The 15,378-nt window shown below is 42.6% G+C and overlaps 4 protein-coding genes across 4 annotated transcripts; all 4 read right to left on the bottom strand.

Moving 5' to 3' along the window:
* Window positions 1-897: 897 nt before the first annotated feature.
* Window positions 898-3,498, bottom strand: LOC133164452 (protocadherin alpha-8-like). The gene is made up of 2 exons (XM_061294365.1): window positions 1,105-3,498; window positions 898-909 (listed from the first exon to the last, which is right to left on the bottom strand). The coding sequence occupies exons 1-2, from the start codon at window positions 3,481-3,483 to the stop codon at window positions 898-900; spliced, it is 2,391 nt and encodes a 796-aa protein (XP_061150349.1). The 5' UTR covers window positions 3,484-3,498.
* A 203-nt stretch (window positions 3,499-3,701) lies between these two features.
* Window positions 3,702-7,032, bottom strand: LOC133169515 (protocadherin alpha-8-like). Its single transcript, XM_061302183.1, has 2 exons — window positions 4,570-7,032; window positions 3,702-3,714 (listed from the first exon to the last, which is right to left on the bottom strand). Exons 1-2 carry the CDS (start codon window positions 6,945-6,947, stop codon window positions 3,702-3,704), a joined length of 2,391 nt encoding a protein of 796 aa, XP_061158167.1. The 5' UTR covers window positions 6,948-7,032.
* A 1,054-nt stretch (window positions 7,033-8,086) lies between these two features.
* Window positions 8,087-10,441, bottom strand: LOC133170230 (protocadherin alpha-8-like). Its single transcript, XM_061303394.1, has one exon. It carries the CDS (start codon window positions 10,439-10,441, stop codon window positions 8,087-8,089), a length of 2,355 nt encoding a protein of 784 aa, XP_061159378.1.
* A 1,354-nt stretch (window positions 10,442-11,795) lies between these two features.
* Window positions 11,796-14,305, bottom strand: LOC133170953 (protocadherin alpha-8-like). The gene has a single exon (XM_061304490.1). It carries the CDS (start codon window positions 14,181-14,183, stop codon window positions 11,796-11,798), a length of 2,388 nt encoding a protein of 795 aa, XP_061160474.1. The 5' UTR covers window positions 14,184-14,305.
* Window positions 14,306-15,378: the final 1,073 nt, after the last annotated feature.

Genomic DNA, 15,378 nt, shown 5'->3' on the forward strand with positions numbered 1-15,378 from the left:
TGAATTTTGAGTCCAGCAATGACGCTCTTTAATGAGAACAGATCATGACGCACCATCCACGTTTTAACACTGACACCTAGTGGACAATCATTCGCAGCAATCTATCAGTCTATTTTTGCAGACAATCATATGGAACCACACTGCGTCATATCCAGAGGTGTATCTATCAACTTGGCCTTCTGTCACGTAGCTCTAAAAAATAAGGTGACCAAAAAATAGTACTATGTCTTGTTGCAGCCCACTCCACCTCAAACGTCACTAAATAAATTATGAATTCCTCAATAAGGGTGAAAACCAAAGTAGAAGATGATTGTCTTTTTATAAGGCAGATTGCTTTGTATGTCTTTTGATAATCAGTCGAACACTATCAATAATGGGCAAAGATGGGAAATCCACATTTGCTTTGCAAATAAAAATAACAACGAAGTAGTGTATGGAATGAGCCACGTTAGGGTTTTTTTGTCACGCAGCAAGTGAGCAACGCTAACTGAGATTCACTGGGAAATTGTATGTTCAGCACCACAGACAGCGCCAGACATTGCATGAGTAGACTCAGACAGCATTCACACAATTCACACAAAGACCATGCACACTGTAGCATATTCAAAAGGGTTTCTATTATCAAGACTCTCTGTCACACTTAGCTATAGTATTGATAAGAAAAATAAGGTGAACAAATATATCTCCGTTTAAGCCAACTCCACTACAATCCAAACCTGACGTCACTAAATGAATACCTCTACAACAGTAACCATCAAAGTAGAAGAGAGTTGTTGTTTTTTTAAAGGTATATTGCAAAACATGGCTTTGGTGGGTAGAAGGGATAAAGATGCCAAATCCACTTTTGCTTTGCATATGGAAACAACAATAGCAACAAAATAGTATACGAACCAGCTACTATGTTACCGGCTATTTGTTACAGAGCCAGTGAGCAATGCGTGGTTTTTGGTCATGCGATCAAGACCAAAGACAGCCCCTAGCTTTGCATTACTGAAAAAAAACAAAAGCATTCACATAATTGGTGTAAAAATAAAATAACTGGCTTAAAGCCAAGACAGTTTGTCCATGCATGATAACCAAAAGCAGATGAAAAGAAAAACTGACAAAAGTGACATAAAAGAAAAGAATAGAAAGAAAATAATCAAAAATCAGTCTTACCTCCCCAGAAGTATTTCTCCTGTCAGGGAGCACCAGAGTGTTTGCGTGGCTACCCGGGACTATGGTGGAGCCGATACTCATTCTAGGTCCAACCAACATGTAGCGTTTGTCTCCCGATCTGTACTGGATGCTGTGACACAGCGTGCCATCATAATTGGTTTCTTGCAGATATTTGGAAGTGTACTCAGTGGACTTGGAGCACTGCATGGCGATCAGCACCACGATGCTGATGACAAAAAGGAGCGACACTGAGCCCAAAGTGATCATCAGGTAAAAAGTCACATTGTCCTCCTCGTCCACCGTGGCCGCACTTTTCACGTCGGAAGCCGCAAAAGCCTCTTTGGGCTCCACGAGTTTGACGGTCACCGTAGCCGTCGCCGAGAGCGACACGTTGCCGTTGTCTTTAACCAGGATGAGCAGGCGGTGCTCGGCCTCGTCCGTCTCCGTCAAGGAGCGAAGTGTTCTGATCTGGCCCGTGTAGCGGTCCAAAGAAAACAGACTGTGGTCGCTGACTCGCTGCAGCGAAAAGAGCAACCAGCCGTTATAGCCGATGTCGGCGTCGTAGGCTCGGACTTTGGTCACCATGTCTCCTGCTTTGATGTTGCGGGAAATCTCCTCCACACCTTGGGCAGAACCGTTGGAGCTGACCGGATACAGGATGACTGGAACGTTGTCATTCTGATCTAGAATGAACACCTTGACTGTCACGTTGCTGCTCAGGGGAGGACTCCCACCATCCGTGGCTACCACTTGGAACTGGAAACTTTTCAGCGTCTCAAAGTCAAAACTTTTCAGAGCTGAAATGTGTCCATTTTCAGAGTTAATGCTTAGAAAAGATGTGATGTCAGTATGGCCACCCTGTCTTACCATATGATAAGACACCGCAGCATTATCGTCTAAGTCTTTATCAAAGGCACTGACTGAAAAGACAGAAGCGCCCGGTTCGTTGTTTTCCGTCAGATATAACTCCAAAGGATTTTGTGGGAATTCTGGGATGTTATCATTTACATCTTTGACTTGTATGCTTACAGTTTTGAGTGAGGAAAGGGGAGGTTCACCACAATCTGTGGCTGTGATTGAAATGTCATATTTTGATTTTGTTTCTCTGTCTAAACTGTCTTTTGTTACTAAGGAATACATATTTTCCTTGAATGACGGCTTTAATTCAAGCGGGACATTTTCTGTCAGACTGCAGATAACTTTACCATTCGGGCCGGAATCAATATCAGTAATACTGATGAGCGCAATCACAGTCCCGTGTTTTGCATCCTCAGGGACCATGCTAGTAATTGATGTCACTTCGATCTCAGGTTTATTATCGTTGACATCTTGAATCTTTATGATTACTCGGCAATCTGTTGTCATGGGAGGCTGACCTTTGTCAGAGGCCTGCACATCCAACTTGAAAACATTGTTTGTCTCAAAGTCAATTTGCCCATCAACTTGAATTTCACCCAAATTCTTATCTAGACTAAAAAGACGCCTCACCTCTGGACTAATGTCCTCCCCAAATTCATATTCCACCTCCCCATTTGCTCCCTCATCCAGGTCAGTGGCTTGCACTTTTATTACACTTGTGCCCAATGGAACATTTTCTTGCAAAATAACAGAATATCTTTCCTTTGAAAAAATAGGCCGATTATCATTATTATCAAGCACCCGAATGGTCACATTTATGTTTCCAGATTTTAATGGTGTCCCTCCATCTATAGCAGACAAAATTAGGCTATGGTTAATTTTCTCTTCCCTGTCCAGCTGTTTATGCAGCACTAAAAATGGGATTTTGTCATCATCTCTATCCCGAATTTCAAGTTGAAAATGGTCATTCTGACTTAGTTTATAACGCTGGATAGAATTAATTCCAACATCTGGGTCTCTTGCGCCTGGTAATTGGAACCGTGCACCAGATAAAGTGTTTTCTGCTATTTCTATGATTTTCTCCTTTTCTGCAAAGCTGGGTGCGTGGTCGTTGGCATCAGTCAGCTCCACGGAAACATAGTGTATTTCCAGTGGGTTCTCAACAACAATTTTGAGATCCATCACACAGACAGCGTTCCTGTCGCACAGCTGCTCGCGATCGAGGCGTTTGCGCACCAAAAGAAGCCCATTGTTCGGGTTTACCTCAAACAGCGCGTCCTGTGCGCCGGACACAATGCGAAACCTCCTGCTCGTCAAAGTGCCGACATCGAAGCCCAAATCTTTTGCAACATTCCCAACAATAGATGCCACCTTAAGCTCTTCTGGAATAGAGTATTTCAGCTGGGCTGAAACCCGCTCCCCATAACAAAGCAGCAGGGAAAAAAGCACAGGGCGCGTCCAATGCATATTTATCCGTCTTCTTCCTTTATCTTCGTTCGAGTAAAACAATTAAAATACCATGTTTAAATAGCAATGGATATTTTCTGAATGCATCCCGTGGTTAGAAACAAAGGAACACGCTCGGTCAGACAGCGAAAGCTCCACGTCCAAACCCAGCGATTGAATTTTAAGTCCAGCAATGACGCTCTTTTAATAAGAAGAAATCTTGACGCACCATTCATGTTTTAACACTGACACCTAGTGGACAACCATGCATTTAAAAGCATGTATTTGCAGACAAGCATATGGAACCACACTGCGTCATATTTAGAGCTGTTTCTGCTAATTTAGCCCGCTGTCACGTCGCTCTAAAAAATAAGATGACAAAAAATAAAAGGTGCAAAATCCACATTTGCTTTGCATAAAAAAACAACGACGAAGTAGTGTATGAACCATCTGGATTAGGCTTTTTCGTCACACAGCAAGTAAGTAATGCTTACCGGTCGCTGAGATTTGTTGGAAAATGTTATATTCAGCACCACAGACAGCGCCAGACAGTGCATGAGTAGGCTCCAACAGCATTCACGCAATTCACACAGACCTTGAACACCGCAGCATATTCAGAGGAGTTTCTATTATCGTGACTCTCTGTCACACTTACCTAAAGTATTAACAAAAATAAAGTGAACGAATACATCTCAGTTTAAGCCCACTTCACTGCAATCTAAACCAGACGTCACTAAACGAATACCTCTTCAAGAGTGACCATCAAAGTAGAAGAGAATTGTATTTTTAAAAGGAAGATTGAAAAACATGGCTTTAGTGGGTAGAAGGCATGAATATGGCAAAACCACATTTGCTTTGTATATGGAAATAACAACAGCAACAGCAACAACAACAACAACAAAGTAGTGTAGAAACCAGCTACAGTGAGGAATGTGTACTTCTCGTATACACATGCCACTGACATACGTTCAAGACCACAGATAAGGCCTGGCTTTGCATTACTAATGAAGAACAAAACATAATTGGTTTAACTGGCTTAACAGCAACACAATTTGTCCATGCATGATAACTGGAAACATGAAAAGAAAAAAAAAAGATAAAAGTGACAAGAAAAGAATAGAAAAAAAATCATTAAAAATCAGTCTTACCTCCCCAGAAGTATTTCTCCTGTCAGGGAGCACCAGAGTGTTTGCGTGGCTGCCCGGAACTATGGTGGAGCCGATACTCATTCTGGGTCCAACTAACATGTAGCGTTTGTCTCCCGATCTATACTGGATACTGTGACACAGCGTGCCATCATAATTGGTTTCTTGCAGATATTTGGAAGTGTACTCTGTGGATTTGGAGCACTGCATGGCAATCAGCACGATGATGCTGATGACGAAAAGGAGCGACACAGACCCCAAAGTGATCATCAGGTAAAAAGTCACATTGTCCTCCTCGTCCACTGTAGCCACACTCTTCACGTCGGAAGCAGCAAAAGCCTCTTTGGGCTCCACGAGTTTGACGGTCACGGTAGCCGTCGCCGAGAGAGACACGTTGCCGTTGTCTTTGACCAGGATAAGCAGGTGGTGCTCGGCCTCGTCCGTCTCTGTCAGGGAGCGAAGTGTTCTGATCTGGCCCGTGTAGCGGTCCAAAGAAAACAGACTGTGGTCGCTGACTCGCTGCAGCGAAAAGAGCAACCAGCCATTATAGCCGATGTCGGCGTCGTAGGCTCGGACTTTGGTCACTAAGTCTCCCGCTTTGATGTTGCGGGGAATCTCCTCCACACCTTGGGCAGAACCGTTGGAGCTGATTGGATACAGGATGACTGGAGCGTTGTCATTCTGATCCAGAATAAACACCTTCACTGTCACGTTACTGCTCAGAGGAGGACTCCCACCATCCGTGGCCACCACTTGGAACTGGAAACTTTTCAGCGACTCAAAGTCAAAACTTTTCAGTGCGGCGATTTCGCCATTCTCAGGGTTGATATTTAAAAATGTTGACATTTTAACTTGGCTTCCTTCTCCTCTGTTAATGTGATAAGTCAGTGCTGCGTTTTCATTCAAGTCTTTATCGAATGCAGTGACAGAAAAAATGGACTTCCCTGGCACGTTATTTTCCAGCAAATAAAGTTGGATTGGACTATGCAAGAAAGTCGGAATATTGTCATTCACGTCTGACACGTCAACATGCAGAATTTTAAAAGTAGACAGAGGAGGCTGACCACAGTCTGTAGCTGTGATTGTGATGTCATAATCCGCCACTAATTCCCGATCCAGTCTGTCTTTTAGAATCAGCGAATACATGTTGTCTTGAAATGACGGTTTTAATTCAAATGGGACATTTTCTGAGAGACCACATATTACTTTTCCATTCAGTCCGACGTCTTTGTCAGCGACGCTAATAAGAGAAATGACAGTCCCAGGTTTTGAATCCTCTGCTACCGTTTTGGAAAGAGATGTCACATCTATTTCAGGTTGGTTATCATTTTCATCAAGTATTTTTATGATCACCCGGCAATAGGTGCTCATTGGTGGGTGTCCTTTGTCTGTGGCGTGGACATCTAATTTGTAAACATCTACCTTCTCAAAATCAATTTGGCCTTTCACCCTTATTTCTCCAGTTTTTTTATCTAAACTGAACATTTCATACATTTTGGAATCTAGTTGTCCTCCAAAGTAATATTCAATTTCCTTGTTTAATCCATCATCTAAATCAGTTGCTTCAACCTGAATGATGCTTGTGTCAGGCTTCACGTTTTCGGATAAAGTTACAGAATAGACATCTTGTGAAAATGTGGGATGGTTATCATTTGAATCCAGGACTTTCACTGTGACATTAAGAGTTCCAGATCTTGGTGGATTGCCACCATCAACTGCACTGAGAACAAGTCTGTGCTCAGAGTTTTTTTCTCGGTCCAGAGACTTTTGTAATACTAAAAATGGCACCTTGTCCTCACCTATTTCTCTAATTTGTGCACTAAAATATTCATTTGTATTTAATTTATATGCACGCACAGTATTTGATACAACATCCGGATCTTGTGCACTTGGCAACTGGAAGCGTTTTCCTGGATGGGTAGACTCATATATTTCGAAGATTTTCTCTTCCTCTTGAAAAGTGGGTGAATTGTCATTAATATCTAGAATTTCTATGATGACGTGATGTATTTCCATGGGGTTCTCAGCGACTAATTTCAGATTGACTAAACACAGTGAGACGCCCTCACAAAGCTCCTCTCTGTTGACAGTTTTACCCACAAAAAGGACGCCATTGTTCACGTTTACCACAAACTGAGCCCCCTCCATGCCTGACACAATGCGAAAATGTCTCTCCACCAAGGTGCTGATGTCCAATCCCAGATCCTTGGCGACATTCCCCACCACCGTTCCCACTTTGACTTCCTCGGCGATGGAATATTTGATCTGCGCTGCAACCTGCTCCAGACAAACCAATACGATGCAGAGAAAGAGACCTCGCCTTTGTCCTACTGCTCCCATCCTCTCAGCATGGATTATAGCATCTAAATCCTGATTCCACTCCAAAAAAATTGAAGCCTCCAAATGATAAAATTATTTGTCTTAAAAGTATTCCAAAATAAAAGGTGATCCAGACTCATATGACAGCAATATCCGTCTCTGTTGAAGGTCCCGTCTCCTCTGACGCCTTGGATAAAACGGTTCTTGAAGGGGAAGGACCACCTCACACTTATCACTCCATGATGATGTGACACTGCCACCTCGTGGATGTAATTTGTTATGAGTATGCAGAAGCTTAACCGGCCTATAAAATGTGCACCAGTGTGCACGTGAGTTGCTGTTCCCTAGTTCTTGTCCCACAAAAAGACAAACTTTCTCTGCAATTATTATGGCAGCACTCAATGAGGCTTGTCTATCGTGGTCAATTTGAATAATTTATTTGTTGCCCTACAATAAATACCGTACAATTCCCAGTCAATGCACTCCTATCAATTTAAAAGGAGACCCATTAAGTTCTTAGCACTCTCAAATAAGAACTTAATCAACAGACGGCAGCCTTCGGAACAGTACATTGTGTGCGACATATACTACGTGAATAGAATATGAACTTAAAAAATACACTTTGTTTTAATGTTACACTCCAGCAACCACTGCTCATAAACAAAACACGCAACAGTCCAATCACACTACTATGCAGCCGCAGTGAGATCGTCGCAGAGACACCATGAAACATATTGCTCCTATCAAGAAACCAGACCTGTTAAAAATAAATTGAAAAAAAATCAATGGAAAAAAAACATTGTAAAATGTGCCATTTACCTCCTTTTATGTAGAATGGCATTGCTACTACTGCAGAATGCTCAAAGTTTGTATACCGCTCTTCTCAAAGTAAACTTTAACCGCTCAAAAATCACAGCAGCTGAAAGCTTGATAAAGACATGATTGTGGATCTTAAATATCATCAGGATAACCATCAGAATTCAGAAACCACGGAATTCCAACATCTAAAACAACTAATTGTCAGTCCAAAAATCATTTAGTCAATGTATACAGGACAACATTCATTGTTGCTATTACCAGGCAACAATTGTAATATGCATTAAGATGCGCATACAGAACTTAGTAATTGTGGCGAACATCACATCTATTGTAATAAGTATTCACCGAGGTAAAAAAATGGTCTTTCTTACCTCACCAGAAGCGTGTCTCCTGTCAGGGAGCACCAGCGTGTTTGCGTGGCTGCCCGGAACAATGGTGGAGCCGATACTCATTCTAGGGCCAACTAACATGTAGCGTTTGTCTCCCGATCTGTATTGGATGCTGTGACACAGCGTGCCATCATAATTGGTTTCTTGCAGATATTTGGAAGTGTACTCGCTGGATTTGGAGCACTGCATGGCGATCAGCACCACGATGCTGATGACGAATAGGAGCGACACCGCGCCCAAAGTGATCATCAGGTAAAAAGTCACACTGTCCTCCTCGTCCACCGTGGCCGCACTTTTCACGTCGGAAGCCGCAAAAGCCTCTTTGGGCTCCACGAGTTTGACGGTCAACGTAGCCGTCGCAGAGAGCGACACGTTGCCGTTGTCTTTGACCAGGACGACTAGGCGATGCTCGGCCTCGTCCGTCTCCGTCAAGGAGCGAAGTGTTCTGATCTGGCCCGTGTAGCGGTCCAAAGAAAACAGACTGTGGTCGCTGACTCGCTGCAGCGAAAAGAGCAACCAGCCGTTATAGCCGATGTCGGCGTCGTAGGCTCGCACTTTGGTCACCAAGTCTCCCCCTTTGATGTTGCGGGGAATCTCCTCCACACCTTGGGCAGAACCATTGGAGCTGACTGGATACAGGATAACTGGAGCGTTGTCGTTCTGATCCAGGATGAACACCTTTACGGTCACGTTGCTGCTCAGAGGAGGACTCCCTCCATCGCTGGCCACCACTTGGAACTGGAAACTTTTCAGCGTCTCAAAGTCAAAACTTTTTAGGGCTGATATATGTCCATTCTCTGAATTGATGTTTAGAAATGACATAATGTCATTCCGGTTTCCCTCTCTCACAATATGATATGAAATAGCTGCATTGTTATTTATATCTTTGTCTGTCGCACTGACTTGGAAAATGGAATTCCCAGCTGCATTGTTCTCTGTTAAATAAAACTCCATTGGGTTCTGTTCAAAGTGTGGACTGTTATCATTCACATCTGATATCTGAATCTTGAGAGATTTTACAGCTGATAAAGGAGGCTCACCACAGTCAGTGGCTTTTATTGTGATTTCATATTGAGACACCTCCTCTCTGTCCAAAAATTCTTTAGTCACCACTGAAAAGACGTTTTCTTTGTAGGATGGCTTTAATTCAAAAGGAACACCATTGGTTATGGTGGAGATAATTTTGCCATTAACACCCGAGTCTTTATCCTTCACACTAATGAGGGAAATAAGTGTACCAGGTTTCGAATCTTCAGGCACACTATTTGAAAGTGACGTCACTTCTATTTCTGGAACATTATCATTCATGTCTCTTATCTTTATAATGACTCTGCACTCACCTGTCAGAGGTGGTGTTCCCTTGTCCGATGCTTCAATGTCTAGTTTATAAATGTCATTTTCTTCATAGTCTACTTTCCCTTTTACTCTAATCACCCCTGTTGACTTTTCCACTTCAAAAACACTGTAAACGTTTTTCTTTAATGTCTTTGCAAGGCTATATTCAATTTCCCCATTAATACCTTCATCTGGGTCTGTACCATTTATTTTAAATATTGAAGTACTAATCGGGATATTTTCTGCTATTGTAATTTCATAAATATCCTGGCTAAAAATGGGTCTATTGTCATTGCTGTCAAGGACATGTATGGACACATTTAGAGTTCCCGACCGTGGAGGTTTCCCTCCATCCACCGCGGTGAGTACCAGCGAGTGTTTTGCCTTTTTTTCACGGTCCAGAGATTTCTTCAGGACCAAAAATGGAATTTTATCTTCATCACTCTGGCGGACATCTACTTCAAAATGTTCATTTAACGTCAAAGTGTACGCTCGGATGGAGTTGATCCCTGCGTCAGGATCATGCGCAGCATGCAGCTGGAATCGTTTACCAGGCAACGTGTGCTCAGCTATTTCAAATGTTTGCTCCTTTTCAATAAAAACGGGGGCGTGGTCGTTCACATCGGTGATTTCCACAACGACATAATGTATTTCCAAAGGGTTTTCCACGATGACTTTAAGCTCAAAGAGGCAGGCGCCGCTGCCCTGACACGAGTCATCTCTGTCTATTCTCTTGTTCACGTACAACACCCCATTGTGCTGGTTTACCTCAAAAAAGGCCTCCTTCGATTCGGATACCACTCGGAACCGCCGACCAACCAAAGAGCTTATATCAAGGCCCAGATCCTTTGCAATATTTCCAACAACAGTTCCGTCTTTGACCTCCTCGGCAATGGAGTAACGAATTTCTCCCAAAGCCCGTCGTCCCAGCAACAGAAGCAAAGCAAAATGAAAAAGAGCACAGGCCTCCATCTCCCGACAGCAAAATGCACCTTCTTAAAATTGCGATGCAAAATTATTTAAATCCAAGTCATTTTTGTGCCAAATAGGACGCCACTCCAGCACACGGTAAATGGACCTCAGTCGAAATGCCGCCCGAGATTTTGTCAGGCTCAAACAAAAGATATCTAGGGGAGGGACATTGTCCATGATTTTTAATGTGATACTGACACCAAGAGGACAGACTGGCGGCTGCTTGGGAGCCATTAGAAATGCTGTCATATAAAAAGCCGTATACAATTCTTTACACCTGCCTTTCAACCAAATACAGTAGAAAACAAATTGTCAAACAGATACAAATCTGCAACCGCTCATGGTATGTAACTAATTCGATTCAAAGGGTAGGCTATTTATAAACAACATGATTCAGGTAAAACGGAACATATACGCGCCATCTACTGTGACCATAAACTACAAGCCCCACGATGCACCGCTATGCACTGCGCTTAGACGACAGCCGGCCTTTTGTGACAAATGTCCGTTTATTTGAATATGTAACAATTACGGTGAAATCCAAAATGAGCAGAAAACGGGGAAAAGCATGTTGCAGACACCCTTGAAAATGCCTACTTAAAATTTGAACCGACCAAGGAAGTTGGGTCAATACTAATAATAAATATCGCAATACAAACAATTGTTCTATTTAGTTTTTCTTTTCGTCTTAAACTTTCAGTTATCACAAAATTTAATTTATATGAAGAAAAACGGCGAATTATGAAGTGTACTTGGGTGGAGAGACAAGAACCGGAAAGTGAAAAGTAGTTTGGCAAGAGTGAGAAGCAGATGCAGAGAGTCGACATGATAATAGGCTACTTTCATTTGTTACATGCGCATGTATTATGCCGCTGTGTTTTGGGGTAAAATAAAGGCCCATCTGACAACTTGCATGCCTCCTCAGCACTTTTCCACCACGCCGACAAATCGAATACTTGCAGGACCGAAAAAGGCAACCAGCAAGGACGAGACACGTTCAGATGCGGTCAGTTCGCTCTTAAAAATAATTATCCAATACTACATTCAAAAAGAATATCTACATAATACCTACACACTTTTCTGACTTAGCTCAAAGCCATTTCCGAAGCTTATGTAGCTTGAAATCAAAGTTGAAACTTACCCCACCTTTACTTTTAATCATCAAAATCAAACATTTGGACAAGCAAAATTGAGCAACACGAAAAGCAATGGAAACATAGTGTTCTCAACTTCTAAAACAACTTAACATCATTTTAAAGACGTGCTATTTAAAAAAAGGCTATCATTTTGATGGACACACCACATTATTTTTCGTTCGTAACAGACGCACAAAAAGGCAAAGATGGATACGTCATCACTTTTGTACACAGCTGTCGGGTATAAAAGAGGAAATGGTCTTTCTTACCTCGCCAGAAGTGTGTCTCCTGTCAGGGAGCACCAGAGTATTGGCGTGGCTGCCCGGTACTATGGTGGAGCCGATACTCATTCGAGGTCCAACTAACATGTAGCGTTTGTCTCCCGATCTGTACTGAATGCTGTGACACAGCGTGCCATCATAATTGGTTTCTTGCAGATATTTGGAAGTGTACTCTGTGGATTTGGAGCACTGCATGGCGATCAGCACGATGATGCTGATGACAAAAAGGAGCGACACCGAGCCCAAAGTGATCATCAGGTAAAAAGTCACATTGTCCTCCTCGTCCACCGTAGCCACACTCTTCACGTCGGAAGCAGCAAAAGCCTCTTTGGGCTCCACGAGTTTGACGGTCACGGTAGCCATCGCCGAGAGCGACACGTTGCCGTTGTCTTTGACCAGGATGAGCAGGCGATGCTCGGCCTCGTCCGTCTCCGTCAAGGAGCGAAGTGTTCTGATCTGGCCCGTGTAGCGGTCCAAAGAAAACAGACTGTGGTCGCTGACTTGCTGCAGCGAAAAGAGCAACCAGCCATTGTAGCCGATGTCGGCGTCGTAGGCTCGAACTTTGGTCACCAAGTCTCCCGCTTTGAAGTTGCGGGGAATCTCCTCCACACCCTGGGCAGAACCGTTGGAGCTGATTGGATACAGGATGACTGGAGCGTTGTCGTTCTGATCCAGAATGAACACCTTCACTGTCACGTTGCTGCTCAGTGGAGGACTCCCACCATCCGTGGCCACCACTTGGAAGTGGAAGCTTTTCAGCGTCTCAAAGTCAAAACTTTTTAGAGCTGATATTACGCCATTCTCAGGGTTGATGTTTAAAAATGTTGACATTTTAACCTGGCTTTCTTCTCCTCTGTTAATGTGATAAGTCAGCGCCGCGTTTTCATTCAAGTCTTTATCAAATGCAGTGACAGAAAAAATGGACTTCCCTGGCACGTTATTTTCTAGCAAATAAAGTTGGATTGGACTGTGCAAGAATGTCGGAATATTATCATTAACATCTGACACGTCGACATGCAGATTTTTAAAAGTAGACAGAGGAGGCAGACCACAGTCTGTAGCTGTGATTTTGATGTCATATCCCGCCACTAATTCGCGATCCAGTCCGTCTTTCAGAATCAGCGAATACATGTTGTCTTGAAATGACTGTTTTAATTCAAATGGGACATTTTCTGAGAGACTACATCTGACTTTTCCGTTCAAGCCGACGTCTTTGTCGGCAATGCTAATAAGAGAAATGACGGTCCCAGGTTTTGAATCCTCTGCTATCATTTTGGAAAGAGATGTCACGTCTATTTCAGGTTGGTTGTCATTTTCATCAAGTATTTTTATGATCACCCGGCAATAGGTGCTCATTGGTGGGTGTCCTTTGTCTGTGGCGTGGACATCTAATTTGTAAACATCTACCTTCTCAAAATCAATTTGGCCTTTCACCCTTATTTCTCCAGTGATTTTATCTAAACTGAACATTTCATACATTTTGGAATCTAGTTGTCCTCCAAAGTAATATTCAATGTCCTTGTTTAATCCATCATCTAAATCAGTTGCTTCAACCTGAATGATGCTTGTGTCAGGCTTCACATTTTCAGATAACGTGACAGAATAGACATCTTGCGAAAATGTGGGATGGTTATCATTTGAATCCAGGACTTTCACTGTGACATTAAGAGTTCCAGATCTTGGTGGATTTCCACCGTCAACTGCACTGAGAACAAGCCTGTGCTCAGAATTCTTTTCTCGGTCTAGAGACTTTTGTAATACTAAAAATGGTACCTTGTCCTCACCTATTTCTCTAATTTGTGCACTAAAATATTCATTGATATTTAATTTATACACACGCACTGTATTTGTGACAACATCGGGGTCGCGTGCATTTGGTAACTGAAAGCGTCTACCCGGAAGTGTGGACTCGGATATTTCCAAAATGAATTCTTCCTCTTGAAAAGTGGGTGAATTGTCATTAATATCTATAATTTCTATGATGACATGATGTATTTCCATGGGGTTCTCAGCGACTAATTTCAGATTAACTAAGCACGGTGAAACACCCTCACAAAGCTCCTCTCTGTTGATGGTTTTACTCACAAAGAGGACGCCATTGTTCACATTTACCTCAAACTGAGCCCCCTCCATGCCTGAAACAATGCGAAAACGTCTCTCCACCAAAGTGCTGATGTCCAATCCCAGGTCCTTGGCGACATTTCCCACCACCGTTCCCACTTTGACTTCCTCGGCAATGGAATATTTGATTTGTGCTCCAACCTGCTCCAGACAAACCAATGCGATGCAGAGAAAGAGACCTCGCCTTTGTCCTACAGCTCCCATCCTCTCAGCTTGGATAACTGCATCTAAATCCAAATTCCACCGAAGACGTAAACCTTCTCAATGGCAAAATATGTAGCTTGACTGTATCCTCAAAATGTAAGGAAATATAGCAGTGAAACGACAGCCACATCCGTCTCTGCTGGAAGTAACGTCTCCTCCGATGGCTGGAACAAAACGGTTCCAGGAGGGGCAGGACGCCTCTTAGTCATTGTATACTGATAAGACACTGCCACCTAGTGGTTACAGTTCACGATGGAGATGGAGCGAAGTAAATGACTATCAAATGTGCATCAGCGTGATTTAGAGTTGCTGTCACGCCCTTTTTGTAACACTGTTACAATAAAATTAATTTATTTAAAAGACAACCCGCCGTTAATCGCACTCGGTCGAAACTTTTATCCATTGATTCCTGCCCCCAAAACAATATAAACAATTCAAATCCAAACATTATTGTGTTGAATACATTCGGTTATCTATACATGTTTAAATGTATCTAATATCGACAACACAGCCGTTGGCAATTAAATTATAAATTCAACAGCATTGGCGTTCCTGCAGTTTCAGGACCATGGACAGTGGCGAGCTTGTGCCCTTCAGAGATCGTCTAAGTTTAGGGAAGTAAATGTTAGAACGTTACATGTGTACGTTCTTTGTTGCTAATGAGAGCTTATTCATTCACATATATAGGGATATAAAAATACGTTTATGGTAAACGAATGACAATTCATATATATTTGCAATGTTCCCTCTTTTATTTTATCGAGCGTTGCTCATATCTTCAACATTTCAGATTTCTGTTTGTCAGGCCTGTTCTCTTTCCCAGGGGTGGGGTTTGTGTTTACCCCATCTACTTTTTTAGCTAGTTATTTTCCAGCCCTGTTTGTTTTTAATTATATGTTATATGTATATTATATTAATCTATATGTAGAGATGTGGCATGGCTTTCATTGACTATTGTGTTGGGCTCGTTGGCATAAATTGCTCTAATCAATGTGAACCTTATTCACAAGCAAACAGATGTCAAGAGCTTGATAATGAAATAATTTTAGAAGAATTATCAAGCTACTCCCCAGAATTCAGCACCACCAAGAATTGTGGATTTACTTTGTTTTCCTCAGCTACACAGCCTAAAAAAGGGACCAACGTGGTGGACGTTGGCTCTTAAGGACCACATGATCATCACTGTTGTCATCCC

The sequence above is a fragment of the Syngnathus typhle genome, linkage group LG1 (assembly GCF_033458585.1).
Source record: "Syngnathus typhle isolate RoL2023-S1 ecotype Sweden linkage group LG1, RoL_Styp_1.0, whole genome shotgun sequence".
In the NCBI taxonomy this organism is placed as follows: Eukaryota; Metazoa; Chordata; class Actinopteri; order Syngnathiformes; family Syngnathidae; genus Syngnathus; species Syngnathus typhle.